The 23,684-nt window shown below is 36.9% G+C and overlaps 1 protein-coding gene across 3 annotated transcripts in view; it reads right to left on the bottom strand.

Annotated features, from left to right (window-relative positions):
* Positions 1-23,684, bottom strand: part of LOC142531555 (uncharacterized) — a 48,770-nt gene that overhangs the window by 21,182 nt on the left and 3,904 nt on the right. For all 3 annotated transcript variants that reach the window (XR_012816322.1, XM_075637732.1, XM_075637733.1), the window contains 12 exons: positions 17,682-17,819; positions 5,296-5,406; positions 5,130-5,180; positions 4,925-5,025; positions 3,999-4,092; positions 3,257-3,388; positions 2,902-3,165; positions 2,710-2,788; positions 1,729-1,817; positions 1,556-1,639; positions 1,327-1,401; positions 1,180-1,227 (listed from right to left, as the gene is read on the bottom strand). Coding sequence is in view for 2 of the 3 variants with exons in the window: in XM_075637732.1 (XP_075493847.1) it covers positions 1,180-1,227; positions 1,327-1,401; positions 1,556-1,639; positions 1,729-1,817; positions 2,710-2,788; positions 2,902-3,165; positions 3,257-3,388; positions 3,999-4,092; positions 4,925-5,025; positions 5,130-5,180; positions 5,296-5,406; positions 17,682-17,819 (1,266 nt within the window). In the remaining variant the exon portion in view is untranslated. The remainder of the gene's footprint in view (positions 1-1,179; positions 1,228-1,326; positions 1,402-1,555; positions 1,640-1,728; positions 1,818-2,709; positions 2,789-2,901; positions 3,166-3,256; positions 3,389-3,998; positions 4,093-4,924; positions 5,026-5,129; positions 5,181-5,295; positions 5,407-17,681; positions 17,820-23,684) is intronic.

Below are 23,684 nucleotides of genomic sequence, written 5' to 3'. Positions count from 1 at the left end.
AAGGCTTTGGGATACTCTAAAATGTAGATAAATTATGAGCTTATGAATCGCTTGAAAATCAAAGTTAATCTCGATTTTGAAGACTCCATTATGAAAAGGACGAGTGATATGAATTGGAAAGTAGATGTCCGGCGATTGACAGACGGTACCGGCCGGTGATTAGATGCGCATTTTCAGATAGGCAAGTGAGAAAAGGTGAGAAAAGGTGGAAATGTGGAGGACGCCGACGGCCGTTGGCCGGCGCCGGTAACTGAGCGAAGTGGCGATCGACGAAAGTCAGGAATTGAAGATGGTGGTTGAAGAGGGGAAGAAGCCGATTTCTTGAGGTTTAAACGAGAGGGAGAGAATTTTCAAATTTTTCTCTCAAAGGGTTTTTTTAACATTTTTCAGTACTAGATCTTCAAGTTTTTTATTGGGCTTTTAATTTAAATTAAAAGCGAAAGGCCAATTTTTAGAACATTGAGAGTGCTCCAAGGGCTTTCCCCATAAGGATGGATAATCTATCAGTAATAGTATCCACCAGTGGAACTGCACTTTGCTTTGACTTTGTTAAGCTACAAAAGTAAGAAGAATTCATCTCTATGCAATACACAAATTATGCATAATCTGTCGATAGAACACTATGTTTTCACTAAAATTTAGAGTTACGTCTTAATTTAGATTTTATTAGCTAGTCACAGTACAAAATGAGAAAAGGAACATAGTGGTTCTGTTTATAACATAAAATTCATAAAAAAAACAGAGGCTCCTAATATTTTTTCTTATATATATTTTGCCGAGAGGGAAATGAAAGGGAAGAAAAAAGTTTTATCGACGAGAATAGCATATATATTATGAAGTTCCGGTGATGATGCTGTAAGAGAAAACAAAAACACTTAAACAGAGAAAAACCATTTAATGAGCACCAAGGGTCATGTACATTGAAAGATATTCGCTTTCTCTAAACATGTACATTATATAATTAGTTTCAATGAAAAAGGCAACATAACTTGAAGTTTTCCTTAGTTCAAAAGAAGAGAGTGCATAAACACTTTCTTCTAAGTAATCTCTGCATTTTTCTTTCCTTTAAACATCTTCCTGTGTAACAGGAAAAACAAATGATGGTGCTATATTCTACCAGCTGGAAAAGCAAGAGAAAGTCATCTTGGAATTTGGGGGAAAGAAAAGTTCGAAACATACCTGAATTACTCCTAAAAGGTCCTCTAGTAGCTCCAAAGTTAAGTCCACCTGAAATCCCAAAGCATAGAATGATAAATGACAACGAGTGGGTCCACCAGATGAGGCCCAAAACTATGTAGCAGATGATTAAGCAACAAACCATTCAACCTTTGCAATTATTTGAGCAATGCATGGTGCCAATACACCAGAGCACAAATCAATAAGAACAGATGCAGCCTTGACCTGAAAATACGTTAAAGATTAAAGCAGGTTATTTGAGAAGCCAGAAGAAGAGGACAGAATAGATCAACCCTAAAAAATATAGTTAGGAACAAATCTATTGAGAAAAAAAAAATTAGTATTTTGAAAAAAAATAAAGTAAAAATAAGTAACTAACATGTGATGGCAAAAAAGAAGATAAATATCCAGCACATGCACGAAGTAGAGGACGGTACACCAATGAAGATGAAGTTGCCACAATCTGCAATTACACAAATAAAAGTCAAGGTAGAAATTAGGATGGAGGGAACAATGAAAATCAAGCAGAAAGACATTTTGATCCATTAACACCTGACACAATGCATTTTGCACGAATGGTTGCTTCCAAAGAGAGAAGCTGTCATCAATTTGGTAAGGGCTGCTGATTACAGGCCGAAGTGCTAGATAAACATAGAACAAAGAAGTGTCAGTTGAGGCCTCAAAATCCCTAAATGAGAGCAAGTTATGAAACCTAATAGCTAGATTAGTAATACTATTATTTATGATTGTTTAAGCAAGTACAGAATAAAGCATCAAGTTTCGTAAATAAAAATATAAAATATCAATAGATCATATCATGCAAAAATATTTTATTCTATTTTAGTTGCTAGATACGAAATTTCAAATACATAATCATTTGTACAAATGTTCTAAGCTGAATGTCAGGAGAAACCTTCAGGTGTTCAAAAGAAATATACTCCAATCCAAATTACTGATACTAGTAAAAAAGTAAACTAAATATGTCACACTCTCGTGTGCGAAAATACAATTTGTTTTACGAGACACAGAGCACATTAACTGATTAATCATATTACAACCTATGAAAGAGAAAAGTTAACTTCAAACAATAGGAAACTTCCCTTCTCATCTTTACAATAATGAACATGTTTCTCTAAAGATGTTTTACAAAAAACCAAAAAAAATTTATTAAAAGCACAAGGAAACTTGATAGGGTCAAGGACTGTAGGCTCATTTGGATGATTATGTTATCTTTAGACCTGTTTTGAAAATGAAAATAAATTATTTACACTTGTTGCCATGAAACATTTTTAGCATGGCAATACTTAGTACTCATGTTTTCTCTTAGCCATGTTGAAATTGAATAAATAATTTTCTCAAAATTTTCTTCGTTCCAGTAAATAATTTGACAAAATTTAAAATAGTAAACAGTTAAGTAGAATCAATAATTTTCTCAAAGTTTCACTGTTTCAGTAAATACTTTGACAAAAAATAACTAACCTAACAATTAAACGTGCAATAATTTCAATTGGAAACTGGAATCAGAACAAGGACCTGGAAGCAATGCTTGTATCAGTGGTAGCGCCAAAAAATAGTCTGCAGTGTTCTCTGTCAGCTTGCTACAGAGTAAAGGCTGAACAGGAATTTATATTGTAGCTCTTTATCAAACATCAAGACAACGTACGTGCAGAATTATCACTATTGACAATTTTTGTCGACAAGGCACTTCTGTTCCATTTAACCAACCTGAGATGCAGATGCATAAAGAACATGCAGAATTCCTTCTTCTACTGCCTCGGAATCTAAGAGATTAAGGTATGTTAAATCCCAATGATCATCTGGCATGTGAAACTCTTCCCCAAACAAGTTTGAATAGTCAGTTAAGGAAACAGGAGCAACAGGTTCAGGTTTAAGATCCTCTTCGGCTACAGAAGATGTAACATCGGAAGCTAAAGTACATGCTTCTCTCCATATCGTAGACTCTGAAAGTTTCTTAAGAATCCTTGATGCCTACAACATGGCAAGTATCAGATAAAGAAAAATCAACCTGGTTAAATTTCTTTTTCCCAAAAAGCAATGAAAAACAAGAAGCATATCTTACAAGCCTGCACAACTTCCCCAGGTTAGAATCTTTATAAGCCTTTCTAAGCAATGTGAAGATTGCATCAGGACGAAATACGAAGTGACTAGAAATTGTTGATAACGAAGATGACGTATTTCGTGATCTCCTTGGCTGTGCGCAACAAAACAGAGAATTTAAAAAGTATCCAATCACTTGGACAGTAGAGTCAAAAGAAAGTGGAAATTAGTTGCTTTCATACAGAATTCCAAAAAACTTCTTGATTATTTCATCCCCGTTTTCACATATAAAACGACAAATAAATATAGCTCACTATCATGCATCAGTATGCCACAGTTAAGAGGAAAGGCATGATATTTAACGTTTTCTACATGCCTGTTCACATGCAGGACTACTACTTCTACAGCCAAGCCAAGGTAGTTTCTATTGCATGAGATTAGTTGGCATTGAAAGTTGAAGCTAGATGCTTCGTAGTGTATCTTTTAACAAAGCCGTTTGGTAAAGAAAATAGATAATTATTAAGGAAATATATAGCACCATGCAGAGATAAACAATGATAAAGAAGATGCGTCCAGCTTGCACTTAATCTAGATAATGAAATAATCAATACATCAAAAAGGTAAATACCTTTCCTGTCAATACCACGTACAACCAAAGTATTATCCAGACGAAATAAAATTTCAAAAGAGAATATTCTAAAATAAGATAGTAAATAGAATTAAGTGCAAAATTTAAATAGAATAAAATGACTTCATGTGAGTACCTCAAAGTTGGAGGAAACCATCAAGGATGTCGATGGGAGATTGATCTTAGAAGCTTCATAGTCAGAAACATTGACAGCCATTCTCGCAGCTTCTCTGCCAAGACTCGGAAAACATTTGTTAAAGAACTGTCTCAAAGAGAGTTACATACCAAAAACTGACATGGTTGTTTATGGAACAATTTAACTAAATTTGCATCACAAATAAAAAGCAGATAAGACTTGAGAACGGCACCAAATAATTGATTTTCAAACATTTTGAAATTTTAAACATTGTCCAAAAACTATTTAAGAATACTGGGTACATTTGAAAAATAGAGGTTTGAAGTGCATATACTCACTAACTATTAACAGAACTTCTTTTTAATATAAGAAACAATATTATATTTATTCATAATATTAGTTACAATGAGCAAACCAGAGGTCCACAAGAGTCAGAGTGAAAACAGATTCTAAATAGATTAACATAATGTTAGACCCCAATTTCTACACAAATCCGAAACCGAAAGCGATTTAAGCTCTACAATCCTCAAGCTTCAACATGAAACCTTGAATTTAATCTTGTCTAATGTCTCAACACCCATATCGAATCTTCTTGATCTTGAAAGATCATCTTATTCATTTCCATCCATACAAACCATCTCAAACAATGAACCATCAAATTTCAAAAAATTATGCCCCTCTTCCCAAGATCCCGTCCAAGATGCACTATAGCCTCGATTAAATCCCAAATTGATCTAGCCCCCAATCAAAATTTCACGAGTTTAAATTATTGTATTTTCCCGAAAAATATCCGCGTTCTTTTAATGAATATTCCTTAAAATGGGCCACATGATAGAAATCTACTATCAGTCATCACCATGGTCTAAAGTAGAACAAAGGCATACGGACTAAATTTATGGACTTTAAATATAAATTAATTTACCAACCTTTCATTTGCTATCTGAAGGATTGGATAAAATGGACCCGAAAGCATTGCAAGAAAACGAATAGCAGGTTCTGCGCCTTCCGAAAAGCTATTAAGATCAGCCTGCACAGTAGCAATTAACATGCATGACAGACTTCAGTAATCTGAGGAAAAGAACAGCGATGAAAACCCCTTTTCATGTGTTAAAACAGGCTCAAAATCTGTACCTCAAAGTAAGGAAGAAACTTGGCCAACCTACTCGTGATATCTTGAAGCAACTATAAATTAATAGTTAGAAAAGAAATCATAAAAGGAACAAAAAAAGAGAAATGTCTGATTATACAAGAATCTAAGCAGCATCTCGTGCACTGTAGGTATTTGCAGTTTGTTCACCTGAAGATGCATGTCACCAGCATCTTGTTTGTGGGATATTATACTTGGTAGCAAGTAGTTAGCCACTGGTTGAAACTCAGGCTCAAGACCAATAACTGGAACCCCAATAAGCTGTAATGAAGAATCATAAAACTTAGATACTGACATCACATTTTCAAGACATATTAACTGACAAAGGTTTAATAAAAGGTCACTTAAAAAATTTTCTATGTAACAGAATATCAATGATGAGAAATGCGTACAGTAATCATGGCAAGCAAAGTTTTTTTTTTTTTTTTGATAAGAAACGATTGAGTATTATTAATATTAGTTAATGTCCATTACAGGAAGTGGACTAGAAGTCCACTACTAATGAAAAGAAACTAAAACGTCTAACAATAGATGTAAGACCAATCTCGAAATAAGTCAGAAATCGAATAGCCCTCGAATTCTTTGTCTGATCGAATCCAGTTTGCTATGTTGATCTTGATTTTCTCCCAACAATCTTCTTCTGTTCCTTCGGTCTCTTGAAAGATTCTTCTATTTCTCTCTAGCCATATTGCCCAACATATTCCGTGTATCACCACTCTCCAAAAGATTTTTCCTTTTTTGCCAAGCAACTGTCCAAGGTTCGTAGCAAACAAATCCTTTGATGTTTTCGGAGTAACCCAAACCAGTCTCAGTTCTTCCAAAGCCCTACCCCACAGTGCACTACTGAATTTGCAATGAACAAACAAATGATCTTGTGTTTCAGCTTCCTTACGACACAACACACACCAGTTTGGAGAAAGAGCACAAGTAGGCCATCTTTTTTGAATCACCTCGGATGTTGGTAATTTGCCTAGAATTGCCGTCCAAGAGAAGATTTGAATTTTTGTTGGAATAGGTGTCTTCCAAATGATATCGAAGAAACTGAATTGTAGTGCAGAATTATTAACGATGAAGAAAGATTTGAACATAGATTTGACTGAAAACTTCCCCGACGGATCCCCCTCCCATACCCGGAAATCATCAACCCCTTCCACCATTATTACTCTGTCCAAAATACCTAGAAACACAGACAATTGATTGATCTCATCATCTCGAAGTGATCTACGGAAATGTAGATTCCATGATAGAGCAATTGACGAGTTATGAAAAGAGACAAAATAAGATATAGGTAAGTTACGACCCCGTGATATGAGATATAATGAAGGAAACATGTCCCGGAAAGATGATTCCCCCCACCAAATGTCCTCCCAAAATCTAATTTTAGTCCCCCCTCGAACCTCTAATCGCAAAAGTCGGTGATAAATCGGGTAAGATCTAGAGATGAATTTCCACGGACATCTGAACGTGACATTTTTCGCCAACCCCGCATCCCATCCGTTTTCTTGTAGTCCATACTTACTCCTAATTATTCTTCTCCACAACGTGTCATTTTCAACACTAAACCTCCACCACCATTTTCCCAGTAAAGCAATATTTCTCAAACAAATGTTCCCTACACCTAACCCACCACGTTCTTTCGGTCTACAAACCTTTTTCCATCCAACCATATGACAGTGTGTTTCGCCCTCATGTCCATCCCACAAAAAATCACGCATTGTTTTCTCCCACCCCGTTGCCACTCCTTTTGGTACTTTGAAAAGAGACAAGAAATAAATTGGCAAAGCATTTAGTACTGCAGCGATCAATGTTAATCTCCCTCCCTTGGACAAGAAAGCCTTTTTCCAAGTTGCCAATTTTCTGGTTATTTTAACCGTAATAGGTTCCCAAAAAGATGCTTTAAGTGGATTGCCCCCTAGAGGAACTCCCAAGTATTTTATCGGCCATTGTTCCCTACGACAACCAATCTTGTGTGCTACGTCGACCTCAAGTGCTTCATCTTGATTTAAACCCAATAAAGCACTCTTATCCCAATTGATCCTTAAACCTGACATGTCACAAAATAGCTTGACCACTTGCACCAAAACACTAATGTGTTCCTCAGTTTTAACAAAAAACAAGGTATCATCCGCAAACTGTATATGTGAGACTTCCACCTTTTTTCGTCCCACCTCAAGCCCACTGATTAAATTTGTCTCTTTTGCTTTATCGATCAAACTTCCCAACACATCCACTACCATATTGAAAAGAAAAGGTGATAAAGGATCTCCCTGTCTAATCCCCCTATATGCATTAAATTTCCCTCTCGGTCTCCCGTTGATCATGATGGAAAACGATACATTAGATACACAACCTCTCATCCAACCTCTCCACCTATCCCCAAAACCTTTTTTTCGTAATACGAAATCCAAAAAATTCCAGTCGACATTGTCATATGCTTTCTCAAAGTCAATTTTCAATACCCAACCATTTTTATTCGATTTTTTTCCTTCCTCCACCAATTCATTCGCAATCAAGCAACAATCCAAAATTTGTCTCCCCTCAATAAATGCATTTTGAGATTCCGATAATGTATGAGACAAAACCTTTTTCATTCTTGTAGCCAACACTTTTGCAATATTCTTATATAAACTCGTGATGAGACTAATGGGTCTAAAATCTTTTACCTTTAATGAATCATTTTTCTTTGGGATCAAACAAATATACGATTCATTAGTCAAACCATTTATGACTCCCCCTTCGTAAAATTCCACCAAAACATTCATCAAATCACCTTTGACAATATCCCAACAATCCTGATAAAGTGCCATAATGTAACCATCGGGCCCTGGCGCTTTGCATCTATCACACTCGAACACAGCCTTCTTAACCTCTTCTTCCAAGAATGGTTTCTCAAGCTCAAACCTCATGTCATCATCAATAGGTCTCCAATCCACTCCTTCAATCCCAAAGCTCCTCCCATCTCGTTTACTGTACAGTTGCTGGAAGTAATCAACAATTGTTTTAACAATTTGATCCTCATCCTCTACCACCGAACCATCATCAATTTCCAGTTTAGTAATCATTGCCCTGCTTTTTCTGTGATTAAGTAAAGAGTGGAAGAATTTTGTATTTTGATCTCCTTCTTTGAACCATTTTGTTTTCGCTTTTTGAAATAACATTCTTTGTCGTCTACACATCAACTCTTCCAACTCACATTTTATTTCTTTTTTTTCAGCCGCCCCTGCTGCATTTTCCCTCCCTTCACTTTCCATTTCGTCCAATCTTACAATTCGGTTTTTTAATTCTGCCTCCCGCATCTCAACCTTCCCAAACTCTTCCTCATTCCATAATTTAATGTCATTCTTAATGAACCTCAATTTTTTCATGAATTTATAACCCTCCCACCCTTGAAGTTGTGATCTATTCCACCAACCTGAAAATATATTCTTAAAATTTTTATGTTGCAGCCACATGTTCTCAAATCTGAAAGGACAAGGCCCCCATTTACATTTCTGTGTGTCCAACACGATTGGGAAATGGTCTGATGTAATGCGAGGCAACACCGATTGCCTGTGATGCGGAAATAACTCCACCCATCCTCCCAAAAACAAAAATCTGTCTAATCTGCTACAGATTGGGGTTGTTCTTAAATTTGACCATGTAAATTTCACATTTTGTAATGGTGGATCGTACAATTCCAATTCTTGTATCAACTTATCAAAACAAGCCATACTTGTTGTGTTTGAATGACTATTTATTTTCTCAGACAAGTTCCTAACAACATTAAAATCCCCGCCTAAACACCACCTATCCCCACACAAGACTCTCAAACCAGCCAATTCATCCCAAAACTTATTTCGCAATCTAGCTGTGCAAGGCCCATAAACTGCAGTAAACCACCAGCTGTCTTGTTCGTTGACATTTTCAATACGAACAGAAACTGTAAATTCCCCAATCATATTCTCCTTGATGGACACCACTCTTGGATCCCACATGACCAATATGCCCCCTGATCTACCGATAGATGGTAAAAAAACCCATTCAACAAACCTTGATTTCCACACTGAGGCTATAAAGCTTCTGTCGACCACTTCATTTTTTGTTTCTTGTAGAAGTACTAAGTCAAGTTTCTCCTTCCGTAGCATTTCGTGAATGAAACCCCTCCTGGATGATGTTCTTCCTCCTCTAATATTCCAAGAAATGATCTTCATAAAAACACCTTATCTCCCCTTGCACTCTGTTCTTTCTTTTTCATCACATCCCCCAATTCAACCCTATGTACTCCCATCATCTCCATACATCCGTTACCACTATCATAATCAGATGATATCCTCTTCCCTTCACAATCCGAATTTTGTTCGTGAATCTTGATCCCAGACTTACCCGACTTATCACCAAACACTGTATCACCCCCAAGATGAGAAACCCTCCCCTCCCCAGATTTTTGATGATCGAAAAGTTTAGGAAAAGATAAAGATGGAATGGAAGAGTGATTAAGTGAATGAAGATTTTTTCTGAAGTACCTTATCCGAAGGTGAAACAAAGAGAGTACCTAAGTCCTCCAATCCCAAGCTTGTGTGTGTCGTCTCGTCCGAGCTTGCGGAAATATGAGCATCCATGTCGCTGTAATCAGTATCTTCTTGAGAGTCAATAGCATTGTTCTCGTTAAATTCTTTGTCCTCCCCTGTGTCATCCTGTTCTCTATCCATTGGTCTTCTAGTCCAACCACTGTGTAGTAATCTTTGTCACATCCTCGTCTTGGATATTTGACCAAACATCGTTTGTCCTTGATCTTCTCCTTGAGTAAACAACCTCAAATTTCTGGTGTTGTGCGCTTGTTTCCTCAGTAGAACCTTTACACTGTAAAGACCCGAGCTCTGGTTTGTTCATCGATTGTACTATCCCCTTGTTGAATTCCTCCACCACTTTCAGGACTGACCCTCTTGAGAATCTGAATCTGCTTTGCCCCCTTGCAAATGATTTGGCCCCAACACTTTAGAGCCCTTAGTCCCATTCCTATTTGTTTTGCACCCACGTAGATGTTGTTTCCCCACGAAAACTTCCATCCCTTGAATAATCCGAGTATTGCTGTACTTCCATTCATTGAGTTTTGGAGCTACTTCTTCCCCCCCTACTGTCTCTTTCTCAGAGGTTATTTGTTTAGCCCCTTCCCCATCAGTTTTTGTCTGTTGTTGTACTGTTGTAGCCACTGGCTCCTTAGCTTTATGTGCTGTTGTAGAAATTCCAGTGTGTTCATCAATTGGTCTTTTCACCCTACCCCAACCTGCTACCACTCTAGCACCATCAACTACTACCTGTGCGTAGGATCTTTTTTCATAGACTTGATATGCTGATATATTAACCGAGTCTACATGAATGCGAACACTTAGAGGACCACTTGGTGTCTGTATTTCCAGCGAACTGTTAATGAATCCCTCTTCTAAACCCACCACTTTGATTTTAGCAGCTGATAAATCCTTGAGAAGAATTGTGTCTTGACTAATATCCACCAACCCTCCGCATCTATCCCCTACTTTTTGAAGCACATTTGTCGTCCACATATCCCATGGTAATCCCACAATTCTGATCCAACTGTTGCAGCATTCGAAGACTTCCTCTCCCAGGTTGATGTCACTTCTCCAAAGCTCAAAAGTCAAACTAATCCTCTTTTCGAAGAAGCATCGATTAATTTTCAGGTAGAAATCGTACTCCTCTTCATTATTTGGCCACCACACTGCTTTATTTGCCTTGAACGGGAAAAGTTCAATCTTCTTCTTGACCGCCTTACCAAGGACTATTTTAACCATTTCCCACGAAATGTTAACACATTCCTTCGTGACAATCAATGCTTTGTTCCACTGTTTGCTCAGACATTGTCGAAAATCTGTATGGGCATCAATGTCCCCGTTCCTTGTGGGTTTTGTGACAACCTTACCACTAAACACTGATTGCGTAGGTTGATGTTTCCTTTCCAAAGGGAAATCTCCTTTTAATAGTCTGCTATGCAGAATTTTGTCTACGAAATATACCAAGCATTTCCAGCCTTCTTCAAATCTTCCACCTGGGATTATAATTCGCTGCCTCTTATTGGATCTCATAAATTTCGACACTTCAATGTAGCTTCCTCGACGATTAACAAACTTTTGCACGGATACAACCACTTCCCCACTTCGCATTCTGTAGAAATTTGTATAAGATTTAGGATTGGTAATGTAACCCCACATAATTTTCCTCAGCCAGTAAGCAATTTGACGATCCACTTCCAGTCTATAACTTGCTTTCCGAGTTCTTTCTGTTACACAAATAGAGTCACCCCTTTGTCCCATTGAAATCAGAAATAATTTTTGCTCTATCCTGACCTCCTCAACTGCCTCGATATACTGATACTTACTAAATTCCCTTGTTGACATATCTGATGATGATGATATCTGAGAAGATGATGTTTGGTTGAGGATTTGGCCGGTGAAAAAAGACGATGCAGTGGATAGTAGATTTCGAAGGAAGAAAATATCAGTGAGGAACAAAAAGGCAGTAGGAAAGTAAAAACAGAAACAGATCGCCGGCGGGGATGGACGGAAATGGTGAAAGATGGTCGGCGAATAACGACGAAGGTCACCGGATTAGCACATCAAAGGAAGGCTTGTAAGACTAAGAGGAACTGAGGAATTTGAAAAAAGTGTTGCCGACGCAGTAGGAAAATAAAAACAGAAACAGGTCGCCGGCGGAGATGGACGGAAATGGTGAAATATGGTCGGCGAATAACGACGAAGGTCACCGGATTAGCACATCAAAGGAAGACTTGTAAGACATTATAGTAAGAGGAACTGAGGAATTTGAAAAAAAAAAAAAAGTGTTGCCGACGGCCGTCGCCGGTGACTGATAAAGATCTTGACCGACAATATTCAGTAGTTGGAGATTCTGGTTGAAAGGAGGAAGAATTCGGTTGTTTGAACGATGGAGAATGAAGGGAGCATTTTCAAATTTTTCTCTCTCTTACACTGTCGTACACCTTTTTCATTGCCAGTATGGCAAGCAAAGTTTGCACACCATTCAAATTGTATCCAGGAGTGACTACAATCCGATATAATGAAAGAGAAGGTATTCACTAGTTGTGATTGCAAGGAAATAAATCTTCACAAAAATTGCGATCAACATTCTGAGAGCTAAACCTAATTCTGTGGCGATTTTTGATTTTTCAGCATGTCCTCCGAGTGCCATGACAGGCCATCTCACCGCTACAGCTGGACCAACCACCCTCCTCTGAGCATTCGCCTCCACCTTCGCCGTGTGCTCCAGCCATTATTTCCTCCCTCCCCCCAATCTCCTCTCCAATACCTAACAGATTAGTCGATGATTACTCCTTCAAGCTGCTTGACAGCATTGCCACCGTACCGTTATAATCGCCTCCTACACTTCCTGCGACAACTCCGTTGAATATCTCCAACCTTTTATTAAATCCCTCCACATTTCGTGCCTTCACCTCAAAATTACCTGGTGAATTGATTCCCAAGTCTATCATGGAAGAAGTAGAAAGCTACTGTTATTGAAGAAATGCATGCCCTAAAAAAAATAACACCTGGAATTTGGTAGAGTTACCACAAGGGAAGAATACTGTTGATTGCAAATTGGTGTTTATGATCAAGGACAAGGCCTATGGCTCCATTCAAAGGCATAAATCACATCTGGTGGCTAAAGGTTTTACTCAAACCTAAGGGATTGACTACACTGAAACTTTTGCCCCCATCGCCAAACTCAACACTGTCGGGATTCTTCTGTCACTGGCAGTTAACCTTGATTGACCGTTGCATCAGCTAGATATAAACAAATGTCTTTTTCAATGGATAACTTCAAGAAAAGGTCTATATGAGTCAACCTCCTAGATTTCAACATAATATAGGTGGTAAGAGTGTGTGCAAGCTCAACCAATCTCTTTATGGGCTAAACCGGTCTCTTCATGCTTGGTTTGATCGATTTTCCAAGGTACTAAAAAATATTAGCTATATTCAGGGACATGTGGATCATACACTATTTGTCAAAAAATCACCACTCTTAGTTTATGTTGATCGCATCATTTTCACGGGGAATGACAGTAAAGAAGTGGAGGAAATCAAGAATATGATGTTGCGAGAATTTGATGTAAAAGACCTTGAAACTTTGAGATATTTTCTGGGAGTGGAGATTGCCAGAAACAGAAAAAATCAGTCTCCCAAAGAAAATACACTTTAGATCAGTTGAAAGAAACTGGCAGCAGCACACCAATCGAATTAGGATACCTGAAACAAAATCCTGGGAAAGACTTACTTTTTGCAAAGAAAAATGATCAAGGAGTGAGTGTATACACTAATGCTGATTGGTTCGGGTGAATCAATTATAAAAAATCGACTTCTGGTAATCGTACGGTAGTATAGGGAAATTTAGTGACATAACGCAGAAAAAAACAATCATTGGTTACAAGAAATAGTGTTGAAGCAAAATACCGAGCTATGGCTCATGGAGTATGTAAACTCATTTGGATAAGAAGAGTAATGAAAAAGTTAAAAACTCAGTTTGAAGATATTATGTTACTGTAATGCGGTAATAAGTCAGCTATCAGCATTGTTCACAACCTTGTTCATCATGATATGACTAAACACGCAGAGGTAGACCGTCATATCATTAAAGAGAGTGGATGAAGGCAGCGTCGTTATTTTATATGTTCCTAATCTCACCAACTGGTTCATCTCCTTACAGAAGGATTGTCTGAACAAGCTCACGATTTTGTTGCATGCAAACTTGATCTCATCAACATCTACAGCCAAACTTGAGGGGAAGTGTAGAAAATATTCAAATCACTTTGTATTTATTGTAAAATATTGTACAAAATCAATTACGGATACCTGATACGGTATAATCAATTACAATAAGTTATTCTGGCAGAATAGTTTTGTAACAACCCGAAAATCAGACTACGTATAAGCCATGCATAATTATTACTATTTAAATTTAAAAATGATTTATATATATATATATATGAAGGGTCTAATTCATTTTGATATTTGACAAGTCATAACTATTTATTTTAAATGCAAAAGTTTAATTTTATCTTTTCAGTTAAATACGCGAGGACGGACCGGAGTTTGAAGATTAGAGATAAGATTAATAATAAGAAAGACATTCCTAAATTTAAGTTAAGTCAAAGAATAATTTAATTTAAAGAAAAAGAATGTCCTTGGAATTTAATAAATTAATTAGAGTTAAGTTGGTAAATAAGTTCTTTTGGTTAATATTTAATTAAAGCTTAAAAAAAATATGTAAATAAATGGAGGATGAATTAAGCTAGGTATAAAATAGTCAAGAAATTTAAACATAACATTTAAATACATAAATTTTAAGTCAAGCATGCCATGCAATGTTCTATTCTAAATTAAATTGTAATTCATTAAAAATATATATAATAAGTGTATTAAACCTTAAGAATTTAAAATGCAAGATTTAAAACACTATTATACCATGCAAGAAGTAGTAATAATATTTGGTTAAGACAATTCAAAAATTGTAGTAGATCTCTTTCAAAGTTAACACTAAATGGTTTTATGGTGCATTCACTTTCTACCTTTAAGCTCCATAGTTATGGGTAATTCAAACACCATAATTAACCTCAATCCTTCCTCAACAAGTTACAAGCAAACTCACGTGTAATGCAACAAAAACAAATGCAAGAATCCATCGGCAACAAGGAAGGAGGAGAATTTCAAACTATTCAACTTCTTGCACTTGTAACTCCCCACCTAAATGCATATTATGACCCCTTAACACCTCTTATATCATTCACCTTCATCCCTAACATCATCTACACTAATATGCTCGAAATTATCAGAAGAAACACAGCTGAAAATCGTGCATAGCAGGAGAAATAAAATAGGAAACAAAGCAAACACAACTCCGACTCCGTCGCTCGTATTCGTCGTATTGGTTTGTTTTCGTGTCAAAACAATTTCCAGGCATGTATATATTGTTTCTTTGCTCTTGAATCAAGTCATATTAGATAATTTTAAGCATTATATGTTCATGAATCAAGCAGCATCACGAAAATAACAGCAACATTTAAGCAAAAATCTGCACAAAATTTCTTGGCTCTCTTGTTTTTCCACATCACGGTTTGGTGTGTTTTGGTTGCTTACAGGGAGTTGCTCGGTTCCAGGCACACATGGCTGCTACTAGGCATGAATTATAGCGTGTTAGAGTGTTATTGGTTCATTGGTTTACATCCATACACGCACCAACAAAGTAGTGACAGCAACTTTTCCTTAGGTGCAGAATTTGAGTCCAAGGTTTTATCATTTGGTGGTTTAAGGTGAAAGTTCGAATCATGGCTGTCCTATGGACTGTAGCCACGGTTAGAACCCTTCCATACCATGTCTAGGACGTGACCAAGGTGTCCTTTCAAGGTTTGGTTCATGGTTCCCTCAAAATTTTTAAAACAACAACACAAGTGCATAGTTCGAATTTTCCATTTCCTGTATTAGTGTGTCTTCGGTTTTGGGGTGTGGTTTGGATTGTGGTTGGCTTTTAGCCCTTAGCCATGGTTCAAGCCATGCCTTAGGATGTTGGTAAGAGTTCTTGGGAGGTAGTTCAAGCCATTGGTCAATAAATTTCAGAGTTTACACCACAAACGCACAAGTTGCCACTGCTGGTTTTTTTTTTGACAGCAACTTTCATCTTCGGTTTTGAGGTTGGTTTGAGTTCTTGGTTGGCTTTTAGCCCATGGCCTTGGACTGGACAATACCTTAATGAGTTAGGAAAGTCGTGTTTTTGGCCGTTCGTGATTTGGTCGAGTTTAGAGGTCGTACGAGAATTTACGGTGAAAGGTGCCAAAATGACTCTCGAAAGAGTGTTTTATGTTTTTGGATTCCTTTCACCTATTTTCGTGTTTTACAGTTATTATGCATATTTTTCAGTATGTTTGGGGTATTTTAATCATGGTTAAACGTCAGTTTAATGTTGGTTCGGGTTGGTACGAACCCATGGTTAAAAATCAAGTTATTGGCTCTAATCGTCTCGTTTTTGGTTCTATTGTTAAGTTTTTTTTGTCAAGTTAAGATTTATTGCACGTGTCACATATTAGTAGTAAGTCGCAGCAAGCCTGGGAGCGATCCAACTCATCCGGCAAAAATAAGGTTATAATTATATTACGTGCATAAAAATATAAAATGTTAATTTTTGAGATATATGCTATATGTCTTGTGGCCACCTTATGCTTATGGGTTTGGAAGTCGGTAGGCGCAACCGAGGACCTCTCCGCCCGGTGACTTACGACCGGTTTATGATTATGTATGGGTACAGACATCCAGTCCAAGGGCTGTGATTGATCTCTACCGCCCAGTATACTGTGGTTTAGTCTGATCAGGTGCTTACGTTATGTTATGGGCCACTTGCTTAGAAACATTATCTCTACCAGAAAATTATGATATGACATGACAGAGCTCTATTGAGCAAAGCTTTTACGTATGATTTTCAGATATGCACGTAGTTATAATTATTCATGATGCTATTTTCACCGTACGCTTTACGATACATTATTTTTACGTTGCATGCGATTTTATGATATATTTACTTGTTATTCACGATATATACATGTTGAGTCTTTAGACTCACTAGACTTGATTGTTCTAGGTGTTGATGAGGTCGAGACCGCGGGCGGAGACCAGTGAGCGATCTTGGGACAGCAGTAGTAAACCCGAGGACCTCATGATTTCATGATTTAATTTATGCACCTTTTATTATTCAAACTCAGTTTTAATACGTTGGATTATTTTTAAGTTGATGTTTACGTTGGATTATTTTTAAATTGTTGGTTGAAAACAATATTTGTTTCCGCTGTTATTTTAAAGTTAAAATTATTTACATGTTTATTTTATAAATTGGACAAGTTATTTATTCATTTAATTATTTATTTAGAAAAATTTTAATAATTCCGCAAAATTATGAATACGAAATACGGGCCTTGACAAGTTTCCTTTATTTATCTCTTCATTGTAACTCTAAATAGTGTGTCTTTCTCCTCTTAACTTATAGTCTTATACCATGGAAAACAAATGTGGGTTAGTCCAAGCCTTGGCACATTCAGGAGTCCTTGACATTCATCATTTTTTGGTTTATTTGGACTATGAGCAATGAATCTAAGAATCATGGTATTCTGATCGCCCCGGCCCAGATCTAGTTTCACAGTGTGCAGTTCCTCCATTTTAGTCTGGTGTCTAAGGCCTCGTATTCAGATTCAGAGTTCAAAGAAAAAAAAGAATGGTTCTTTCAAAATCATTTTTGTCCAGATCAATAGTTATCCGGTTAAATTAGTTCATTTTGGTAAATTTTGGGCAATAAATATGGCATACATTTGGCTGCTTTATTTCATAGTCGATGGCTTAGTATGTGATAAACACTATGACATTCATCCCTAATGTTCAGATGGACAAAAGGTAATCTAATTTACCAAGAAAAGCAAATAAGACACAGATGTTCAGCTTAAAATTAATAAATATTGGTAGCAGTAGCATGTGATAGCTCAAGAGAGCTTTTACCTGAATGAAAAAAATAGCTATGGGGTTTCCACGCATACATGATAATCGCACATAACGGCATGGGGTATAGTTCATTGGGTACATCATGTCACGCCGAGGTGCTTCACAGCGGGGACGAACTTTTACAAAAGCCTCTGGCTGTCGTAAAATATGTTGACAGGACATATAAGGATAGCAAAATAAAAAAGTGAGATAACCACCACATTTATAAAAGTATAACTATTCAAATAACAATATTACAAGACAAATAACATTATAGCAGAAACCAAACACAAATCACATAATGCTATGAGTAATCAAGGAAAAGACATCCAACCCTTGCACCTTAGCAACACTGTAGGAGGAAAATACAGAAGCTTAAGATGACACAGGCTGTGAAAATTTGAAAATGAAAGTAGTAAGTAAATAAGAATCTACATTAGGAGCATTAACTAGATTATGATAAATTAGGAAAGAGCCTAGAAAAGTAATATACTTCAGACAGAACAGCTGAATAGGTTGTAACTAAACAGAATTATCTAAGCTTTGATTTCTCATATGCTCATGGAAAAGGGACAGAAGGATGAACATCCAAAAATCGGAAACTTAAACCATCAAACATGCAAGCACCTACTCTAACATAACTAAACCTGATAATATCCTGCACAAACAAAAGAGTCAAATGGGGAACTCTAGGAGCAAGATCGAATAAAAACTGATCTAGTTTAGCAGAAACCGATTTACTAAAAAAGATTCTTCATGCAGAAGATTTCACAAAGTACAGTTTGGCTGAGTTGAAGCATGTTGGATCTGGAAAATGCTTGAAATCTCATAGGATATGAAGATTTGTTTTTATCCCTCAGCAAACTACATAATACGAGCTAAATGAAAAAAGCCACATCACTATAGACAGGCCCTCTTTTGGTAGTTTAGAAGAGAAAACTAGATTGTCAAGGCATGGCTCGTCAATTCCATGGAGCCAGACATTGGATAAACTTATTTGTTTTGCAAGACAGACAAGGATATTGGGTAACTATCCAAGAGATTTATTCTGATTTTTAAAATATGTCCCGGTCAATGTTTAGAAAACAGAAAAAAATCCCAATACACTAGGCAAGGAAGCAAAACTATGACAGAGTATTACTGAATTCTGGCAAGGAATGGATCCCCTTTTTACGAGATAGGATGGAGTTGTGCAGCAGATTCTAAAAATACCAAAAATGGTAAGAAAGAGCGCATTTTAAAAAATCTACAGGGGGTTGATTAGATTTGGATGAAGCATGTGGGAGACTGTGTGGTATGAAGCCATCTCAACCACTTTAATTTTCATTAGAAAAGCTGAGAACATATGAAGGAACCGAATGTTGATAAATCCATCACACTCCTGAATTAAATTCCTTACATACGAGAAATTCTTCTCTTGCAAAGATGGTGTTCGCAGCTCGCAATTCAAGGAAAAATATCTTCCGTGATTTTTGTAAAAAATGGATCATACCCGAGAGACATGTTGGGAGCTCCATCGTAAGCCATTTGGCTGGAAATGGAAAAAACAGAGAGGGCAGCAGTGTAACATGACGCAAGTAGCATAATCTGAACCGGGAAAAGATGTTAGGCCTAATTTTCCATTTCCCCAAGCAGGTTGAATTTTATTCAACTTCTCAATGATAAAATGATTGAGACAACATCTTGAGGTCAAAACTCAAAAACTTCAACTGCAGCGACGGTACAAGCAGGTAACATGCGCAAATCCCTTTTATAATAAATCTTGTGAAGGAAAACATTGGATTGTGGATACACGGGACTCTATTTGGCTCCTTGGATGTATTTCAAAAATATGACACATGATCGAACGAGAAGGAAAAAGTAGTCTAGTTGCCGGAAAGGAAGCGGTTTGCTAACCCGATATAATTAAAATCAGTTTTGTATGTGCCAAAATTATCTTACGATTAGTGTCTATAAGAAATTAGCAAAGGAGCTAATTTATATCGCGAGATATTTTCCCATCTCATGGTGAATTTCTAGGCCAATTTTTGTGGAAGATGATTGGCAGTGCTGAGGAAATAGATGGTTCATACATCTTAGGGACCTACATTACTAGATTTGTGCCACAATATAAAATGTTCATGGCAGTTGAATCTGATTCTGATATCACGTTATGGCACCAACAATTAGAACATCCAAATTTTTCTTACTTGAAAGTTTTATACCCGCATCTCTCCGTCAAGAAAGAAATATTTTCATATAATTGTAATGAATTGTTCCATACATTTGTGTAAATCCTCTAAACCATTTCAATGAACACAGTGACATACCATATGGGATTTCACAGTAAAATGCAATCCCATGGCGATGTTGAAAGATGAAAAATTATATCTAGTATAAGTGAGGATCTTTCCAAAACTAAGTCTATAAAAATGAAGACAGTGTGTAAGTTGAAGAAATCTTTTATGGCCTGAAACAATCTACACGAGTTTGGTTTAAGATGTTTTGTACTTTCTTGATCAATTTATCTGAATATCAATTAGGACAAGTAAATCACACAATTTCATAAAGCAAGCGAAAGAACGCAAAATGGCTATCCTTGTAGCATATGTAGACGATATATAATTACCGGAGATGATGTTATTGAAATCATACAACTCCAGGGTTACCCAAGGGAGTTGCGGAGATAGGATTTGGGTGCACTTAACATCTTGTCTCAGTCTTTGAATGGAATTGCTAGGAATCGACCGTCAATAAAAGTACATTCTTTATTTATTGAAAGAAGCTGGAAATAAGGATCCAAAGCAGTTGGCAAACCACATGAAACGAAATCGGAAACCGAGGACGAGAAAAGTTAATCTTCCTATTGACAAGGGTAGGTGGGAAACTTAGTTATTTGTTTCTTTGTCAACTGAAGATTGTCTGTGCGAATGAACGTTGTAAATCAATTTAAGCACCCTATAACTAAGTGCATGTAATCACCCGAATCTTTATTTTGAATGAAGTACTAATTAAGAGATGGTTAAAGGGTTGTTAATTAAGCATTATTAAGGAATTGATAATTTGGGATCAACCTGTTGGGATCCACCGAATTTAAAATGGACAACCTGATCTACTTCAAATTACATTATCCCGAGAAATCCAACTAGACGAATGAGATTTTAACACGTGGCAAATAAGATTGATTTGGATTTTCTGAACTAGTCCGGATGTAGCCTACAAATGGAAGCTGATCTCATTTGTTTCCTACACTGCTTCCTACAGCTACTCTCTCTCGAGTTCTAACCATATACTTTAGGTTTTCTAGCTAGTTTTTAGGCAAGTTTAGTGACGGGAAATTTCAGAGCTAATGTCGACTTGAGGATGAGTCGGTGGACCGGGACGCAGATTGAGACATCATCAGCGGGCTGATGACTGACGCATGTACAATCCTAAAGCCTTAAATAGTGATTTAAGGATCATTAGGAGTTGTTTCATTATGTTGGTATTGTCTAGGTTCAGACGAATAAGCTTTCTGTCAGATTGTTTTAGTGAGGTATATGATGTACTGACCGAGATATCCAAGCGTAGTATAAACACTTATGTGCTGCATATTTATCTGTTGCATGATACATGTTTTAAAACTTTGTCATATTATGCATGACATCATGTTGGGCCTGATATCTTTTGATATGTACCTCGTTTGTTGGGGCCGCTCAATCATGTTTTGTATTGTAGACGGTTGGGCATTGAGAGCTACAGTGTCCGACGTGACCCGCAGACTCTGATGACACTGGACATTGTAGGTCCACGTCTTGATGATGAGTGTGGGAGTCAAAACATGCCTAGGGCAGATCAGAGACTACACACTCAGGCGCCTCTAGAGTGAGCATGAGATTCTTGACTTGATCCTTGATATCCTAGCATATTGCATTCACATACATCATATCAGTTTGTATACTCGTACATTCTCGTATTGGGCGATTGTCGCTCGCGTCTTTTTTCATCTTGGGCACCCCATTCCATGGGGCAAGTCGGACGGCCACGGGCAGTGGCAAGAGCAGTTAGGTTTTCGATGGTGATCCAGTTGAGGTTTTATCAGGTTTATCGTATTCTCGTGCAGGATTATGTTTTCGATATGGTTGTATTAACGTTTTAGATTGAGATTACTGTTCTGTTTTCGTTTGGGTTGTAAGATGATTGAGTTATTCGGTTTCCACTATTTAATTTTTGTTATTAAGTTTTAATTTTGCATGCTTATTTGTCTGTTTAGTAGTGGCTCGGGTAAGAGCGCTACAGTGCATGTGAATGTCATAAACTATATTTGAAGGGAAGTCCAGATAAGGGTGGAATACAACAACAAAAACAAAAAGCTTTTATCCCACTAAATGGGGTAGGTTGTATGTATTTTCGTAGGCCACAGTGTCCAGTCCCCTACTATAGCTCCATGTATATTTGAGTGAATGTTATCATGTTTCATCGTTGCTAGTCAAGTCTTCTTTGGTGTTCCTTTTTCTCAGTTAACATGTGTATTTGACATGGTCTCACATCACCTAACTAGGGCATTATTGGTTACCTGAGTACATGTACATACAATCTTAAACGCGTCTCTTTAAACTTTTCTTCAATGAGCACAACCCCAATAGGCTGTATGTATTCTTCTGCGCCACAGTGTCCAGTCTCCTACTATATCCTCATATATAGTTGAATGAATTTTATCATGTTTCATGTTACTAATTAAGTCTTCTTTGGTGTTCTCATATTGTCATCTCTGCAATTCTCATTTTTTGCTTGTGCGCTCGATTCATAGTCAGGCAGTCAACTCCATATAACATAGCATATCTAACAATCATTTTGTAATACTTCCCTTTAAGCTTTAGAGGTACCAAATGATCACAAAGAACATCTGACATCCTCCTCCATTTCAACCATCATGCTTGTGTTCTATGTAAATCATCTCTATCAACCCCTCGTCATTTTGCAAAACAACCTTAGATACTTAAAGCTCTCACTTACAAGTAACTCGTTATCTCCAATGACCTATCTTAGTTATTGTCTTGCTACATCTAATAATGCTAAACTTAAATTCTATATATTTTATTTTTACTCTACTATTCCTATTACTTTATACTTCCATTGTTTCCTGCCAAGATTCGAGCTTTAGCAGAGAGGGTATAGAGGGCTCTGCTAATGTTGAGTGGACTAGTGAGTTGAAACCACTAGGCCCACTTCCTGTTACTGCACAGAGTATGGGACAACCTCGTAACTTGTAGCAAAAATGAGAAAGGTATACAGATGGTTTTGCAGATGATTTGTGGGGTTGGGAAAATAGAAGATACTATAGTAAACCCAATTTCGTTTTTGGCACAATGTTACAAGGCAAACCTAATAACTGTGAGGAACAAGAAACAAACTATTATAGCTCGGACTAGTGTTCAGCATAGAATCGGGTGATAGGACAAGGGATTTGTGAAATAATCTAGCATCTAAAACTACTTAATGATGTACAAATATCTACAGTTTTTTTACTAATTTATATAGTGAAAGCACGTCTGCCAACAATATAGTTAGCAATCCAATTCAACATGATAGATTGAAACATGTTAGAATCAATTGCAACTTTATAAAGCATGAAATTGAGGAAGGATAATTATGATACATTTCTATTCAATTCCAGGATGCAGATGTCCACACAACCACAAAAGGCCCATTCTTTAAGCAATCTTGTGTAAGATAGTAAGGATGAGCATCTAGTTCTCAATTTGGGAAATGCTGGAGAATCTAGAAGACACTTAAAAGTTATATCCAAACGATTATTTAAGTGATATCCCAAACGATTAGAAGATATGTTTTTACAGGGAAGAACAATTTTATGCTTTGATTAAGCGGATTTCGAGGAATCGTTTTTTATATTTGTTATAAATATTTTCCTTTCTGATTAATTTTTTGTCAGCTCGAGGATAATTCTTCTTTGTTGGTGGATTGACAAGTAGGCAAGAATAATTCGCAAAAACTCTTCTTTAATAGTATAATTAATTAATGGTGAAAATTAGTTTTTATACA

This window comes from Primulina tabacum, chromosome 17 (genome assembly GCF_025594145.1).
Source record: "Primulina tabacum isolate GXHZ01 chromosome 17, ASM2559414v2, whole genome shotgun sequence".
In the NCBI taxonomy this organism is placed as follows: Eukaryota; Viridiplantae; Streptophyta; class Magnoliopsida; order Lamiales; family Gesneriaceae; genus Primulina; species Primulina tabacum.
The sequence above is the reverse complement of the archived record's forward strand: the minus strand, read 5'-3'. Positions and strand labels throughout refer to the sequence as shown.